Below are 17,285 nucleotides of genomic sequence, written 5' to 3'. Positions count from 1 at the left end.
GCCAGGAGTTTCAGGTTGCAGTGAGCTGTGATGATCCCACTACACTCTAACCTGGGTGACAGAGTGAGGATGATCAGAACATCCTGCAGAAGATTGGGCCAGGATATGGGGGAGCAGGGGTGATATGTCCCATCACTAACTCTCCACTCTTGCCCTGTTTTGCCATATTCGTCTTTGAATATTTTTAGACGAAGTCTCACTCTGTTGCACAAGCTAGAACTCCTGAGGTTCAAAGGATCCTGTTGCTTCAACCTCCTGAGTAGATAGGACTGTAGGCTAGGCCACCATGCCCAGCTAATCTTTATGGGGGTGGGTGGTGATGAGAGGGGAAGGTGGGGTCTTGCTATATTGCCCAGATGGTCTCGAACTCCTGGCCTCAAGCAGTCCTTCCACCTTGGCCTCCCAAACTGCTATAGTTACAAGTACGGGCCACTGTGCCTGACCCATATTCTTTTAAAATCAATGCTCCTAAGGGGAGAATGCTGAACCCAATTGGGAACCTCACATAGAAGCCATTTCAGGCAAGACAGCCAGAATATTCGTGGGTAGAAAGGGGCCATCTCCACCTGGGTCTTCTCTACTACCTCTTCTCACCATTCATTACCAGAAGCTTGCCACTCAGTTTCCAAGCAGAAGTCGTAGATGGGGGGAGGAGGCGCTGCCCAAGAGTTTGTGCCTTTAAGGAAAGGGGCGGTGCGCCAGGTGGGGGCGTAGTAGGAGAGCGTGGCCTGGTTATGGGCGTGGCCGGGCAGGATGAGCCGGCGAAGAGTGCAGGACTACCCCGGGTAAGATCCCGTTCGCTGCAGCGGGAGGGGTGCTGGGGTTAGTGGCTGCGGGGGCGGAAGGTCGGGCGGCGCAGGCCGGCGGGCTGGGATTGGGAAGGCCGCGAAGCCCGGCTGAGTTGAGGTTCGGCGTTTGCGGGTTCCTGGCCCGGCCCGAGGTAAGCAGGAGCTTCCTCGCTTGTCGGAGCGCTGCCGGAAGACCCGGACACCCCCGAGTTCAACTCCCAGCATCCGTCCAAGTGGGAAACAGCACCGAGATGTTCTCGGAATCTGGTCCTTAGGAAGCTCAGCCAGCCTTGATTTCCTGTGCCTGCCCCTTCTTATCGGATCTGCAGACCTTCCGAGCGCTTGGCACGGGCACAGGCGTACACGAGGCATTCAAAAACTGCTCACTAGTGAATAAGTGAAAGAACTTGGCGGCCGACAGAGACAGGATACATGCTGATCCTCATATGTTGGGGACACCAGGAGCGCGAGCATTTATTGAGCTCTGACTGTATGCCCCCTCAGCTCTCATTTGTGTCCATTTTACAGATGAGGAATCAGAGGCTCAGAAAGGTGAAGTGACTGCCCCAAGGTCGTTCAGGTAAGTGGCTGAAACGATTGGAAACTAGGAGTGTTCGGTTTCAAGTTGGTACCAAGCAGGGAAACATGGACTCCTCTTGGAGTCATTAAGGAGAACCACGGAAAGAGAAGAGCCGTGTCTTCCTGTGAACAGGTGAGGAAATGTTTCTGCCTCTTCCAGTCTTCCTCTCCTCCGCCTGTTGTCCTGTCTTACTCCTCCCCTCCCTACAGGCTGCCAGGACCTTGAGAAACGTCTGCACAAAGACAAAAACAACAACAACGTTGTTCTATGGATTTTCGTTTTCCCCCTTGCAAAAATAAAACATACTCATCGTAGCAATATGTAAAAAAGCCAAAAGAAGAAATTGTTTGCCAAGAACTTTTTTCCCCTTCAGTTTAATTGTGAAGCCATTTTTGGCCTGGTGTTGAGGGAAGAGACAGATGCTAGAGACAAGCCCAGCTCTGCTGCTAAGGGGCTGTGCCACTTGGAGCAATTCTCTTCCCTCTGAGCCTCCATTTCTTCATCGGAATGGCTGTTGGCTTTGTGACCTCCTTGCTCTGCTACCTCAGGCAGGTTACCTAACTCCTCTGAGCCCCATTCCCTCCTCTGTATGGCAGGGACAATAAAATCTCCAGAATTGTTCTGAGGACTCAATTAGGGTGTTGTAGTGCAGTAGTTGAGAGTGAGAAGACAGGTGTGGGTTCATCTCATTGTGCCTCAGTTTGCTCATCCGGAAAACGGAAATAATAATAGTAGCTCCCCCCTCAGCGTGTTGTGGGAATTAAATGAGGTCATCCATGTCAAGTGGTTGGCTCCATGGTATATAAGACATAGAGATCAACTGCGTTATTAAGTTCCTTAAAATGTGACAGGCTGAACTCCCTGGGTCTGAAACTGGTGGCCCAGAAACCAGGTCCACCCCAGAGGTATGTTTTCTTTGTTTCAAGAGGCCTTGCCCAGTCCTTACCACTGCCCACTTCCCATATTAATCTCACCCAGCTGGCCACAGAGGCAGGAGTTTCTGAATCCCATCTGAAGTTCCTAGATCCTTCTAGACTTGACATACTGGTATCAGGGGGACGCTTAAGAAGAAGAATATTAGCTATGTGTAATGCTGAGTGAGCAGAGCCTGGGGTTCCTCCCACGTGACTGTGCAGAATGTGGATTTCTACATCAGCTTTCCTATGCTGGGGGGAGGAAGGAGGGCAGTTCCTTAGCTGAAAATTTTTTTCTAGCCCCTCTTGCTGGGTCCAGAGGTCTTCAGTGACACCATTCTCCCTTCTCATCTCCACCCTGCAGGACATTGGAGCCTCCAGCCATTAGGAACTGAACTACTGTAGAAGAGGAAGTGGACAGTGAGTCCCAGGCCTTGTGGGGGCTGATGGCCAGCAGATGGCTGCATCTGTACTGGGTGCAGAGTTTGCTCTGTGTGCTGCTGATGGTGGAGACAGTGTCTGGAGCCAGGGGCCTGTCTACAGGGGCCCACCTTACCCCCCAGTTTCCAGCTGTAGGGGTAAACCAGACCCCCGTAAAAGATGTGAGTACCTAGGAAGGAAGCTGGGGTTGGGTGGGGGTATATGTCTTCACCCAACAAATATTTATTGAGCATGTACTGTGTGCCAGGCAGTGACCAAACACTGGGATTTAGCAGGGGACGATATAGACAAAAATCACTGCTCCCAAGGAGTCCCTTATCTCCTGGGCAGACAGATAAAGAATAAACATGAATCTCAGGTGGTGGTGTTCTAAGTGCGAAAATGTAGGTAAAACTTAGGGGAAGATTGTGAACATTTCTTACTGTTTCAGGTGGGGTGGACACACACAGCTTCTGTGAGGAAGTGTCTTTGAGCCAAGGCCCTGAATGGAGAGAGAAAGCCACCTATATAGACATGGGAGGGGTGCATTCTGGGCCAAAGGAATAGCAAGTACAAAGGCCCCTAGCAGGAGCAACTTAGCGTGTTTCCCCTTAGTGTGGCCCACCGCAGCCAGAATGGCTGCAACAGGGGAAGTGAGAGGAAGAATGTTAAGAGAGGAAGGTGGAGAGGTAGTAGTGGCCAGATTACAAAAGGCTTTATAGGGTGGCTCCTGTGGCTCAAAGGGGTAGGCCACTGGCCCCATATGTCAGAGGTGGTGTGTTCAAACCCAGCCCCAGCCAAAAACAAACAAACAAAAAGGCTTTATAGGCTGAGAGTAGGAGGTGAGAATTGTCTATGGGAAGCCAGTGGAGGTTTTTAAGCAGAGGAATGTGGACATCTGATCTCTGGCGGCTCTGGGAAGAATGAATTGAGAGGGGAGAGGATGGTGTCAGGGAGAACTATGTGGAGAACATGCACCCAGGTGAGTGATGGTGAGTGTGGGTGATGGGGAAGGAGTGGTGCGAGTTGAAGTAAATGTTGGAGGCACAGTGAGCAGGACAAACTGATGGCTTAGAGGGAGGAGTGCAGTGGTGGGAGGAGGAAGGGAGTCACAGAAGGCCCCAGGGTTCTGGCCTGACCAGCTAAGGGTCTGGTGGTGCTGTGACTTGAAGGGGAAAGTAGTGGGGCAGAATAATGAGAGTACTGGAGTCAGAAGCAAGGGGGCTTCCTCCTGGGGACAGGGAGCTTGCACCATTCTAGCAGATGTCTGTGAGGGGATGAGAGGTCACAGCAGATCCAAAGTGGAAGAATGAAGGAAGGAGACTGCCCAAGATGACCCGCAGGAGCCTCTGCGGCTGCACGAAGCTGCACTACCGCAGTGTATTCTGCTTGGCAGGGATTCCAATTCAGCCTGATGGGCTGAGCGTGTTTAGCACACACACTGACTTTACGAGTCTGCAAAGTGCCTTCAAGTCCAGTCTCTGAGGCAGGCAAACAGGCAATTAAGCCCATTTTGCAGATGGGAAAGTGGTTTGTGGTTACTGCGATTATAAAATTGAGTGCTGCCTCTTGGGGGGTGTTCCTTGGGGGCAGGAAAACTGGGTGATCTGTGGCTTGTGCCAGATAATCTCTCCAGGTCATTGAGCACTTAGGCCAGCACTGTGCCAGGCTCACTGAATCCTCCCCCAAACCCTGGAGGGGGCTGTGATTATCTCTGCTATAGATGAGGACACCAAGGTTCAGGGAAGTGAAGGTGGCCATGGAGGAAATAGTGGAGCTAAAATGTGAACTCATGGCAGCCTCATGCCGAAGTTCTTCCCCTCTACTCCACTGCCTCCTAGGTACACGAGGGAAGCTGCCCTTCTAGAAGTTTCTCACCATCCAGGGAGCCTGCAAGCTGGGAAGGGTTCCCACCTCTCACTTTAGCTCCTTTGTGAGTCATTCATTCACCAAGTGTTTATTGAACACCTACTGTGTGGCGGGGGATGGCAGGGAACAGATAGATAGTCCCTGCCTTCGTGGAGCTGCCACTCTAGTGGGGGACATGGATGAGAAGAAGCTCAACAAACCCACAGTATAATTTCACTTGGAAGAGAGGAAAACAGCAGAACAGGGCGGGTAGTATGGAGAGACAAGGAAGGGGTAGCCACTTTGCCTTGGGTAGCTTGGGAAGTCCTTGACAGAGACCCGAAGGACTTATGAAGATCACTATCTAGCAGAGAAGAGCCAGGCTGAGGGAATAGCAGATGCAAAGGTCCTGGGGCAGGAGCAGAATGGCAGATTCCACAAGTAGAATATCTAGAACAGTGAGCAAGGAGGTTGGAGGGGGGGATGAGGCAGGAGAGATAACAGGGGCCAGATCACTAGGGGCCCTATGGGCCACTGCAGTGTTGGGCTATCGATAGGAGTAAGAGCACAAGAGGGATATGATCTAAGTTTTGATAAGAATCCCCCTGGCTGCCTTGGGAGAACCAGCTGCAGGGGCAGAGGCAGAGAGCAGGAAGAAGCTGGCACAGCCATCCAAGTGACATGGTGACAGTGGCCTTGGGAAGAGGTCTGACTGGTGATTTTTGTGAAACAGTAGGAATAGGAGCCACCCAGTGCCCAGTGCCCTAAGCCAGATGGGCCAAATGTGGCCTCAGTGGACTTGAGATAGCTCTAGCATCAGGCCACCAGGGTCCAGGATATCAAGGGGACATTTGGGGGGAAAGAGGAAGTCTAGAAAAAATTTCCTTCTTAAGACAAATATGGCAAGAGTGTAATACGGTCAAAAAAGGCTGGACCTTTGGGGCTAGCCCTTAAGAGGAAAGGGGCCAAAACAGTAGGTACAAGGAGCTTGGTTTTCCCTTCCGGAAATAAGAGAGTAATTACAAGTTAATTTTCCTGAGCACTGACTATGGACCAGGCAGTCTTCTAAGCACATGAATTAACTTATTCAATCCCTCATTTCAGGGTCAGCGTCACAACCCAGAGGTCAAATTTAGGGCAGTGCTGGCTTTTGTACATTTTGAACTAAGAATGGTTTTTTATATTTTTAAATGGTTGGGCCAAGGCAAGTGGATTACTAGAGCTCATGAGTTTGAAACCAGCCTGCGCAAAAAGCAAGACCCTGTCTCTACTAAAAATAGAAAAATTGAGGCAGGATCACTTGAGCCCGCATGGGAGGTTGCTGTGAGCTATGATGCCACTCCAGGGTGACAACTTGAGACTGTCTCAAAATAAATAAATAAATAAATAAATAAATGGTTGGGGAAGAAAATGAACACTATTTCATGAACATAAAAGTTAAATGAAATTCAGCTTTCAGTGTCCAAAAATACTGTTCTGTGGAGCACAGCCCATTCCCTTTTGTATCACGGGCCATTGCCTTTTCACAGTACAATAGCAGTTGAGTGGCCCATGGAGGAAAATATATGTTTGACCCTTTAGAAAGAGTTTGCAGGCTCTGTGCCTATAGCTCAGTGAGTAGGGTGCTGGCCACATACACCAAGGCTGGCGGGTTCGAGCCCAGCCCAGGCCTGGTAAACAACAATGACAACTGCAACCAAAAATAGCTGGGTGTTGTGGTGGGCGTCTGTAGTCCCAGCTACTGAGGAGGCTGAGGCAAGAGAATCACTTAAGCCCGAGAGTTAGAGGTTGCTGTGAGCTGTGACGTTACAGCACTCTACTGAGGGCGACATAGTGACGCTCTATCTCAAAAAAAAAAACAGCTTTTGCCACCCCGTGCCTCATTCTATAGAGGAAGAAACTAGAGCACAGAGAAGTTAAGTGACTTGTCCAAGATCACACTGCCATAAATGGGGAACCAGGATTTGAATGCTGTTAGTGTCCTTCCAGAGCCCTGGGCTCGTAACCACTGCACCATCCAGCCTTGCTGAGCAGAAGCCACATTACTGAGAGGTCTGTGGGAAAATGCTGGTTTTCTGCTCCTGTGTTGGCATCCTCGTTGCAGACATGCTCCCCATTCAGCACCTGCACCTTTAAAAACCTGTGCCGTTTGGGTCTGGCTGCAGGCCTGGGGAGAATGAGGGGGTGTCCAGAACACATCTGCAGCTTCTCTTTGGGGCCTGATTAAATGAAGTTAAGAAGGTGAGAATTCTTTGAAGGTATTATAATGTCTTCATTTAACTGACTTAAATCAGTGTATTATTCTCCTGTTGCTGCTGTAACAAATTACTACGAACTCAGTGACTTAAAACAACACTAGTTTGTTGTTTATAATTCTAGAGGTCAGAAGCCCAGTGCGTTACACTAGGCTAAAAATCAAGGTGTTGATAGGGCTGCATTCCTTCTAGAGACTCCAGGGGAGAATCCATTGCTTTCTTTGCCTTTTTTTTTTCTTCTAGAAGTCACCTGCTTTTCTTGGTTTGCGGTCTTCTCTTCTGTTTTCAAAGCCAGCAGCATAGCATCTTCCATCACCTCTCCCTCTCTCTCCCTCTTCCTCTCACTTGTCATCATACCTCCTTCCTTTTCTGATTGTCCTTCCCCCCTCTTATAAGGAGCCTTGTGATGATATTAGGCCCACCAGATAATCTACAATAACCTTCCCATCTCAGGATCCTCACTTTAATCACATTGGCAAAGTTCCCTTTGCCACATCAGGTAACATCCACAGGCTGTGGGGATTAGGACATGGACATCTTCAGGGGACCACTGTTCAGATGACCATGGCCAGTGAGGATGATCTAGGCTATGACCCCACACTGCCTTTCCTGTCCTGATTGCGTGTGCATGGGAAGGTGATTTTGGCTGCAAGTAATGACATTCAGGGAGGGCATCTTGATTATAAAAGCCCAAGCCTTTCTTGCTGGGTACTAACTAACAAAATGAAAAAGTTTTAAGTACTCTATTGATGTCCTAGTTGTTCTATTATTTGGCTTCTTCACCAACTCAGGGTGGACTTAAGTAGTCTGCATTGAAGTACAGGAGAGGTGACTGAACATATGTGACCTAAGGTGACAGTGACAGAGCAGGTTTGATGAAGACCATGCTAAAAGTAGGGAAACCAAGGCCTAAAGACATCAGGGGGCTTGCTGAAGGCCTCACCAAGACCTGACACAAAGCCTGGGTCTCAAACCCAGGACTCTAACTTCTCAGCTGTCACTGCCTTCCACACCAGTCCTGCTGGTACAGGGATGAAAATTGACGGCCCAGGGGCCAAATCAGGTGCATGGACTTGTCTGGCTGCTGTGTTTTTTTCCTTTTTTGCAGGGTGGAGGGCTTGTTTTTTGCTTTATGACAGTTCCCACAATTGTTACCAGCCCCTGTGGTTTTAAACATTCATGTGACCTGCCAGGCCCCCCAGGTAGGGTGTTTGTAACTCTTTCCTGTCCAGCCTCAGCTCCTCTCTAGGTGACCAGGAGGGAAATGGGAAGAGAGTGAAAAGTCAACCCAGCCCAGACTCAGAGCAGCACCACCTTAATTTTGCCATGCTTGGATAGAGAGCAGACCTGGGGGTTGGGATGTCTGCCTGGGGCCGAGATGAGGCCAGATTTGGAGGAGCTGCCCTGCTGAGTCACTGCTGCAGCCAAGAACAGGAAGTTGAGATAGGATAGGGAAGGGGGGGGGTCTCTGCTCAGTTGGGCAGGAGATTAGGAAGAAGGACCTCTGCGTCAAGTCACTTTGCCTCTCTGGGCCTCAGTTTTCTCATCTGTGGAGTGGAAATGACAGTTGGGTCAACCTCCTAGTTGTCTTACCAAGTGAATGAGATGATGCCCAGTACGGTGTGTGACAGGACAGTGAGGAGGACCTACTATGTGCCTGACACTGTGTGAGCCTGGTGGGAAGGTGTTAAACAGTCCTATGATCCTGCTGACAACTGGGTGATTTCGAAACATGGTCGGTGCTTAGAAGAAGATGTAGGGTGATAACCACTTATGACAACTGGGAGGGGGAGTCCAGCCTAGGCTGGGAGTAGTCAGGGAGGGCAGCCTGGGGGAAGCATTGTGAGAACTAAGAATGAGAAGATGAATGTGGATTAACTGGAGGGAAAGGAGTGGCTATCAGAAGGAACAGTGCATGCAGAAGGCAGATGGTGGCTGGGAGGGTCTGGGCAATGCTGGACCTGAGAGCTGACCAGACCAGCTTGCCTGGAGAGTGACATGGGGAGAGGACAGCAGGTGCAATAGGGGGGCAAAGGAGGTCTCTCCAGCAGCTAGAAGAGGGGCATTTATAAAAGAACCCTTGGAGGTGAGGAGGCCAGATGGGCAGCTCTGTGGTTCTCTGTGCCGGTAGAGGTGGAAGGAAGTGCTGAATTCAAGTATTTAAGAGATAAAAACTTAAAACTTAAATGAAAACATTTCCACTGATATTTCCTGAGCACCTCCTAGCTGCCAATTCTGCTGTGTATCTATTTTCCTTATCCTTTGTCCCCATTGCTCGGAGGAAAAAACTGAGGTTAATTTACTTGCCCATGATCACTTGCCTAGGAGGATTAAAACTAGGATTTGAACCAGGCAGTTTGATTACAGAGCTCAGTGTAAGGGGCCATTCCCCTTCCCAGTACTGTTACTGTGATCGTGTTCTCCCCAGAAGAGGAAGTGCTTGTAAGCAGCCTGCCTGGTTCCCTGGGCCCCCTTCCAGGGTCCTCTCTCCATGGCTGAGTGGACCCCTCCTCTATAAGAAAGCCCTGGGGTTTCTCCCTAGAAAATTCTTGGGCCCCAGCAAAGCCACAGGTCTGGGTTTAGGGCAAGGCTGAAATTCCCCCAACCCCAGTAAGGAAGGAACCCAGCTTGACTTCTGTGTTTGAGTGGCAGCTGGCTGGGGGGGGGGGGTGGGGGGGAGGGGGGAAGGAGTGGAGCTGGGGAGGCATGAGCAAGTCTCAGAGCAGAAATCTGGGATGTGCACTTGCACTTTCTTGGTGGGAATAGTTGCTGGAGATTCCCAGGATAGAGTTAGGATGGACACACCAAACACTCCAGCTTCAGGTGCAAACTTTTTGATACAGTACAATGGTATGTACACTCACATTGTTGTGCAACCTTTACCACCATCCATCCATCTCCAGAACTCTTCATCTTGCAAAACTGAAACTCTGTCCCCTTTAAAAACTAACTCTGCATTCCTTCCTTCCCCCAGCCCCGGCAGCCCCCATTCTACCATCTATCTGTGAATTTGAAGCCTCTTGGTACTTCATATAAGTAGAATCACAAGTACTTGTCTTTTTATAACTGGTTTATTTCATTTAGCATAGTCTTTGGAGTTCATCAGAGTTATAGCATGTGTCAGAATTTCCTTCCTTATTAGGGCTGAATAATACTGCTTTGCGTGTGTGTATCACATTTTGCTTACCCTTTCATCCATGACGGCACTTGGGTTGTTTCCGGACTGTTTTTGACTATTGCAAATAATGCTGCTGTGAGGATGGATATTCAGATGTCTTTTTGAGACTCTGCTTTCAGTTCTTTGGGGTATGTACCCAGGAGTAGAATTGTTGGATTATGTGATAATTCCATTTTTAATTTCGGGGGGAACTGTCATACTGTTTTCCACAGGGTGGTACCATTTTATATTCCCACCAATAGCATACAAAGGTTCCAGTTTCTCCACAGCCTCATCAACATTTGTTATTTTATGCCTGTTGGGAGTTTTGTTTGTTTTAGAGACAGTCTTGTGCTGTCATTCAGGCTGGAGTGCAATAATATGATCATAGGTCACTGCAGCCTTGAACTCCTGGGCTCAAATGATCATCCTGCCTTAGCCTCTTGAGCGGCTGGGACTATAGGTACCTGCCATGCTAGTCCCCTGCCCATCCCCAGCTAGATTCTGTTTGTTTGTTTTTTCTTTTTGAGACAGAGTTTCACTTTGTCACCCCCGGTAGAGTGCCCTGGTGTCATAGCTCATAGCAACCTCTAACTTTTCAGCTCAAGCAATTCTCTTGCCTCAGCCTCCTGAGTAGCTGGGACTATAGGCACCTGCCACAACACCTAGCTATTTTTTTTTTTTAAGAGATGGGATCTCACTCTAGCTCAGGCTAGTCTGAAACTCATGAGCTTAGGCGATCTTTCCACCTTGGCCTCCCAAAGTGCTGGGATTACAGGCGTGAGCCACTGTGCCCAGCTGATGTTTTAAACTTTTCATAGAGACAGGAGTCTTGCTATGTTGCCCAGGCTGGTATTTAATTCCTGGCCTCAAGTAATCCTCCTACCTCAGCCTCCCACAGGCATGAACTACCAAGCTGGCCTCCTTCTCCAACTTTTGTTCAAAAGTTTTGTGAATATAAACTTACCCTCTTTAGATGGCTACTATCAAAAACAAACAAATGACAACAAAAAAGAAATTAAAAAGCCAGACTAGGATAGCTTCTGAATAGCACTTTTCACTTAGAATTCTCTCTGGCAAAGTGTTCTCATGTGTTTTCAGAGAGTCATGTGGAAGGAAGTTTGTTTTTGATTATTTTGAAAAATTAGACACACCCCACCACCCACCAGTTACATAACACTCACAGTATGAAATATTCTGCTGCTATTAAGGACCTGCAGTGATAGCTGAGCATTGGGGTGGGCGCCTGTAGTCCCAGCTACTTAGGAGGCTGAGTCAAGAGAATCACTTAAGCCAAAGAGTTTGAGGTTGCTATGAGCTGTGATGCCATGGCACTCTCCCTAGGGCGACATACTGAGACTCTGTCTCTAAATAAATAAATAAATACCTGCAATTGGGTTGGGGAGGGTGCTGGAGCTCTAGAGCCTGGGACTGCCTGGGTTCCAACTCTGACTTTCCCACCAGGTGGACCCTGGGACATCTTCTCAGTTTCCTTATCTATACAACAGGCACAGTCATAGCACCTTCCTCACAGGATTGATGTGCAGCATAACTGATATACGTTTTAAGCTCCAAGCACTGTGTCTGCCATGTAGAAATCACTCAGTATGTTTCTATTTGTATTATATGTATTAATGCATATTTTATGTACTAATATGTATTATTAATCTATATGTGTACATATGTTAAGTAGTAAAAGCAAATTGTAGGAACAAGAGATTTAGGATGGACCTGTTTCTGTAAAACAAAACAAACTATATAATAGGGTATATATACAAATGTAATTGAACTGAGAAATGTCTGTAAGGATGTGCTTCAAACTAATTATGGTGGGACCACAGGGAAGAGGTAGAATTGGGGAAGGCAGAGATGAGAAGGGGGGGAGATTTAGAAATATATATATGTATTTTTTTAAAACAAACATGTATTCTTGAATTACTTGTATCAAGTTCAAATACAAATTTATTGTTAAAAATAAAAGTACACAGTTAGCTCTGGGAAGAATGGGGGCCTTGGAGGTCAGATTGAAGGGAGGTGATGTTTAGCTGCTTAGATGGATCTGGCCCAGTCACCCTGATGTGTCCTCTCCTTCCTGCAGTGTCGAGACGTATGTAGCCTGAATGCCTCTGACCGCTGTGACTTCATCCGAACCAACCCTGACTGCTATAGTGGAGAGGGCTACCTGGACTACCTACAAGGCATCTTCTGTCACTTCCCTCCTGCCCTCCTCCCTCTGGCTGTCACCCTCTATGTGAGGCCATGTCCCAGGGGATCTGGTGAGAGGGGCTGGTAGACCAGGCTGGATTTAACTCTTCCTTTTCTCCCTGGCTACACACCCAGGTTTTCTGGCTGTTTTACCTGTTTCTGATTCTGGGAGTCACCGCAGCAAAGTTGTGAGTTTGGCCTTGGGCTTGGGTCCAGTTTGTATGTGGGAACACAGAGTCCCAGGAGACTAACATTCATGAGCCCAGGTTGGGGGGACAGATGGGGTAGAGGGCCAGTCACTGTGGGGGTGCTTACCATCTGCTTTTCTCTGTAGTTTTTGCCCCAATTTGTCAGCCATTTCCACTACCCTCAAGCTGTCCCACAACGTGGCAGTATCCTTTTGTTTAGCGCCTGCACCCTATAGGGAGGGTAAGCAGTGGGGGAGGCTGGAAGCGGGGTGGTGGCTCCTGGCCCAGGAAAGGCCCCATTGTATTGTGGCTGCTGTACTGACAAGTCCTTGACACATTGTCCCCATGGTGTCACCTTCCTGGCCTTTGGGAATGGCGCACCTGATATCTTCAGTGCTCTGGTGGCTTTCTCAGACCCACGCACAGCTGGCCTGGCCATCGGGGCACTATTTGGTGAGAGCAGCCCTGGCTGGGATGAGGTGGGTGGCAGGAGGGGGTGCAGGGGTGACTGAGCTCTGGCGCCCTCTCCCCAGGTGCAGGTGTGCTAGTGACCACGGTGGTGGCCGGAGGCATTGCTGCTCTACACCCTTTCACAGCTGCCTCTAGGCCCTTCCTCAGGGACATAATTTTCTACATGGTGGCTGTGTTTCTGACCTTCACCATGCTCTTCCGTGGCAGGGTCACACTGCCATGGGCCCTGGGTGAGTAGCGTGGTGCTTGAGTAGGGGCACCAGGGCTAATGGATGGGAGAGATGTGAACAGTGGCCCATAAGGAGTTTAATTTGATTCTAAATGACAGAAGCCCTACTCAAGCCAGCTTGAGCAAAAAATAGGAACATGTGGTTGGGGGGGATAGGCTGCGAACAAGGGGTGGTTTTCAAAAGTATCACGATTTCCAGTTTTAACAAGCAGTATAGCTGTGTGTTAACTCAGGCCACCAGCAAACACAGTCCATTCAGGTGGCTCTAGGGGTACAAATGAAGGGACAGTTGTACAGAGGGATGAGGAAATCAGTGAGGGTCACTAGGATGCTGAGATACCCAAGGATCTGCAATCATGGGAGCTGTCACCACCGCATCCCCCAAAGCGGAAGGGGCTGAGGCAGAGGTGCCAGAGTCCAGTGAGGACAGGAGGTGTGGTCACAGAGGAAGAACATCAGGGAGGTAGTGGGGAAGAGATACCCCAGCTCTCTCCTGCTGCTTCTGATTTCCTGCCAGGGCTCCCATCACCTGCACCCAGTTGAACCCAGAGCTGGGGTGACACCGCCATTTGCAAAGCTCGGCACTGAGCGGGACACAGACCCTTAGCCCTTGAATAAGGGCCCAAAGACCATGCTGTGCACCTGGCTTCACTTTCTTTTCTTTTCTTTTCTTTTTCTTTTTTTGAGATACAGTCTTGCTCTGTCACTCTGGGTAGAGTGCCACAGTGTCGTCACAGCTCACAGCAACCTCAAGCGCTTGGGCTCAGGTGATCCTCATGCCTCAGCTTCCTGAGTAGCTGGGACTACAGGCACCTGCCACAATGCCTGGCTAATTTTTCTTTTTCTTTTTTTGTTTTGGCCAGGGCTGGGCTTGAACCGACCACCCCCAATATATGGGGCCAGTACTCCTTGAGCCACAGGCGCCACCCCTGCCTAATTTTTCTATTAAGGCTTCACTTTCTTGATTGCAAGAGAGATAGGCAGGAAGATGGGCCCTTGAAGGAGGAGGATCACAGGGCTGAAGGGGTGGCTGTTCACCTGCTGGTACCAGATGGCTGGGCCAAAAAGTGAGCCGCCACCAAAAACCAATAGAACTACCCAGCCTTGGTCTCTGGGCCTCCATCCAGGATGCCATGTGGTGAGAGTCTGCGCCCTGTCTGCAGGTTACCTGGGCTTGTATGTGTTCTATGTGATCACCGTGATTCTCTGCACCTGGATCTACCAATGGCAACGCAGAAAATCCCTGACCTACTCCGTGCCTAGAACTCCAGGTAAGGGTCTGCACGAAGGCCCGAGAGAGTACCTGTGAGGTATGCTCTGTGCCCTTTAGGCTGCCTTATGGCTCCTGGGGCGGTTGCCACTGGCCCCACGGTACCCGTCTCCCATTCATGCTTTTCCACTTATTCTGCCAAAGTCCCTCCTCCCTCCATGCTGTGCTATTGCACTTCCTGTCTGCTGTGTGTCAAGGTTACAGTTCTTCCCCTGTCCTGTTGCCAGGTCCATCTTCCTGAGAGTTGGTACTGCCCACGTGCCTCATATTTCCTGCAGCCATTAAATCCAGACACGTTCATAAGCACAAATGCACGCACACACATAGACAAACAAATACACAACACACGTGTGCATTCCCACACATGCACAGCACTCACACATACAAAACACATACATAAACAAATACTTGCACATATACAAAACTGTAACAAACTTAACACAAATATGCACACATACATATATAAATACATGTACCTACATACACAGATACCACCCACATACACACTTAGATGTCGTTATTATGTACTTACTGTCTGCTAGGCACATGTATCTTTTTTTTTTTTTTTTTTTTTTTAAATAGGCCTTCAATAGGAACTGACTCTTTTTTTTTTTATTTATTTATTTTTTTATTTTTTATTTTTTTTTTTAATTTGGCCGGGGCTGGGTTTGAACCCGCCATCTCCGGCATATGGGACCGGAGCCCTACCCGCTGAGCCACAGGCGCCGCCCGGCACATGTATCATTTTATCCATTCTTCTCTGTAACACTTCTTTGAGGTAGGGTTTATTATTGTCCCCTTTTATGGATGAGGGAACAGATTCAGGGAGATTAAATCCTCCCAAAGCCAGAGAGCTGGGGAGGGGCAGAGCCAGACCTCAGGCCACTCCTCTGTAGTGCCAAAGGTCGCAATTGCTACAAACCATTCTGTTGTTAATTTGTTTATATGTCTGTCTATTAGACTGTGAGTTTCTGGATGGCAGGACTGTGTCTCATTTCCTTTCACATCCTCAGAGCCCTGACATAGAGCAGGTGCTAGTGACTCCTCCTCTGGGAAGTCTGCATGATTTTTCTCTTTCTCTCTTCTTTGTCAACCAAGCTTTCAGAGTTTAGCACATGTCTCCCTATGGGATCTTCTAGACCCATCACAGCTAATTAGGCTAGAATTAAACATGAAAAGCGAGGCCTAGAGAAGGGCTCAAGATCCTACAGAAGCAGAATTAGGGATAGAACTGACTCCTCAGTCAAGGAAGACATTTTCCTTTTAGGCTACCCTTGTTTTTTGTTGTTGTTTTTTTGAGACAGAGTCTCAGTTATGTCACCCTCAGTAGAGTGCCATAGTGTCACAGCTCACAGCAATCTCAAACTCTTGGGCTTAAGTGATTCTCTTGCCTCAGCCTCCCAAGTAGCTGGGACCACAGGCTCCTGCCACAATGCCTGGCTATCTTTTTATTTTTTGGTTGTAGTTGTCATTGTTTGGCAGGCCTGGGCTGGGTTCGAACCCACCAGCTCCGGTGTATGTGGCTGGCTCCCTAGCTGCTGAGCTACAGGCACCGAGCCTAGGCTATCCTTTTTTTTAAAACAGGGTCTTATTCTGTTGCCCCAGATAGAGTACAGTGGTGTCATCATAGCTCACTGCAACCTCAAACTTCTGGGCTCAAGCAATCCTTCTATCTTAGCCTCTCAAGTAGCTAGGACTAGAGGTACCTGCATCATGCCTGGCTAATTTTTCCATTTTTAGTAGAGATGTGGTCTCACTTTGCTCAAGCCGGTCCCAGATTCCTGAGCTCAAGTGATCCTCCTGCCTCTGCCTCCCACAGTGCTAGAATTGCAGGTCTGAGCCACGATGCCACTCTTTATGGGTCCCAGGCCTACAAGCATTCCTGAAGGCTCCTGAAAAGAATTCCAGACTGGAAGAGAACAATAATATATGTTCCAAATCATGACAAGTACCCCAAAGCCATATGCTCAAGTTATGTCTCACATGCCCTTATTATTACATTTAGCATTGTAGCTACATCCTTACATTTGAAAATGTTTGGTGAGGTGACGTCTGTAGCTCAGTCGGTAGGGTGCCGGCCACATACACCGAGGCTGATGGGTTCAAACTCACCTGGGCCTGCTAAACAATGACAACTACAACAAAAAAATAGCCAGGCGTTGTGGTGGGTTCCTGTAGTCCCAGCTACTTGGGAGGCTGAGGCAAGAGAATCGCTTAAGCCCAAGAGTTGGAGGTTGCTGTGAGCTGTGATGCCACAGCATTCTACCCAGGGCCACAGCTTGAGACTCTGTCTCAAAAAAAAAAAAAGAAAGAAATGTTTGGTGAGTTAGACTTTCTCACTGTGTAAGAATTTCTGAACATCCATGGAGATGACTGAAAAATCCAAATATAGAGGTCCTGGACACTTATACCCCCAAAACTACCTTATCTCCTGTCCTAAAGGTGGCCTCCCCCAGAATAGCTCTGGGAGGGTGTGGCCCCTCTAAGAGCTGGGTCTTTCTCCTGCAGAGATCCTCTCAGATTCTGAGGAGGATCAAGTGTCTTCTAATACCAGCAGCTATGACTATGGTGAGTCCAGTGCCCTGTGCGCAGCCTGGTGGCAGGGATGGGGGTACCACGGTAGGGCTGCAGGGGTGGAAAGATTGGCCCATACCTCCCACAGGGCCTCAACCCCGCAGGAATGAGGCTCAGCCTGGTGGCGGGGATGGGGGTACCATGGTAGGGCTGCAGGGGTGAAGAGATGGGCCCACACCTCCCACAGGGCCTCAACCGCAGGAACGAGGCCCCAAACCAGCCCCACCTCTCACTGCACCTCAGCGGAGGTATGGGCCAGGTTTGTCTACCCTCTGCCAGGTACTGGGTTTTCCGCCTTCCTGAGGGTTAGGAGGGCTGGTGGGACAGAGGAGAGAGGGCTTTTTAGAGACTGAATGAGACACTGACACATGTTACAACTCCCTCCG

At 49.1% G+C, this 17,285-nt stretch overlaps 1 protein-coding gene across 8 annotated transcripts in view; it reads left to right on the top strand.

Annotated features, from left to right (window-relative positions):
- The first annotated feature begins 747 nt into the window (after positions 1–747).
- The window catches only part of SLC8B1 (solute carrier family 8 member B1), a 37,519-nt gene continuing 20,981 nt past the window's right edge, over positions 748–17,285 (top strand). For 3 of the 8 annotated variants that reach the window (XM_053587239.1, XM_053587244.1, XM_053587246.1), the window contains exons 1-10: positions 805–940; positions 1,317–1,500; positions 1,578–2,884; positions 12,061–12,213; positions 12,303–12,355; positions 12,502–12,560; positions 12,704–12,808; positions 12,889–13,056; positions 14,219–14,326; positions 16,834–16,893. In XM_053587239.1, the coding sequence (XP_053443214.1) occupies positions 2,729–2,884; positions 12,061–12,213; positions 12,303–12,355; positions 12,502–12,560; positions 12,704–12,808; positions 12,889–13,056; positions 14,219–14,326; positions 16,834–16,893 (862 nt within the window). In that variant the 5' untranslated portion in view covers positions 805–940; positions 1,317–1,500; positions 1,578–2,728. The other 5 variants (XM_053587241.1, XM_053587242.1, XM_053587243.1 and 2 more) reach the window with 5 other exon arrangements.

Source organism: Nycticebus coucang, chromosome 4 (genome assembly GCF_027406575.1).
Source record: "Nycticebus coucang isolate mNycCou1 chromosome 4, mNycCou1.pri, whole genome shotgun sequence".
Classification (NCBI taxonomy): domain Eukaryota; kingdom Metazoa; phylum Chordata; class Mammalia; order Primates; family Lorisidae; genus Nycticebus; species Nycticebus coucang.
Note: the sequence above shows the minus strand (reverse complement) of the source record. Positions and strands in the feature narration are given on the sequence as shown.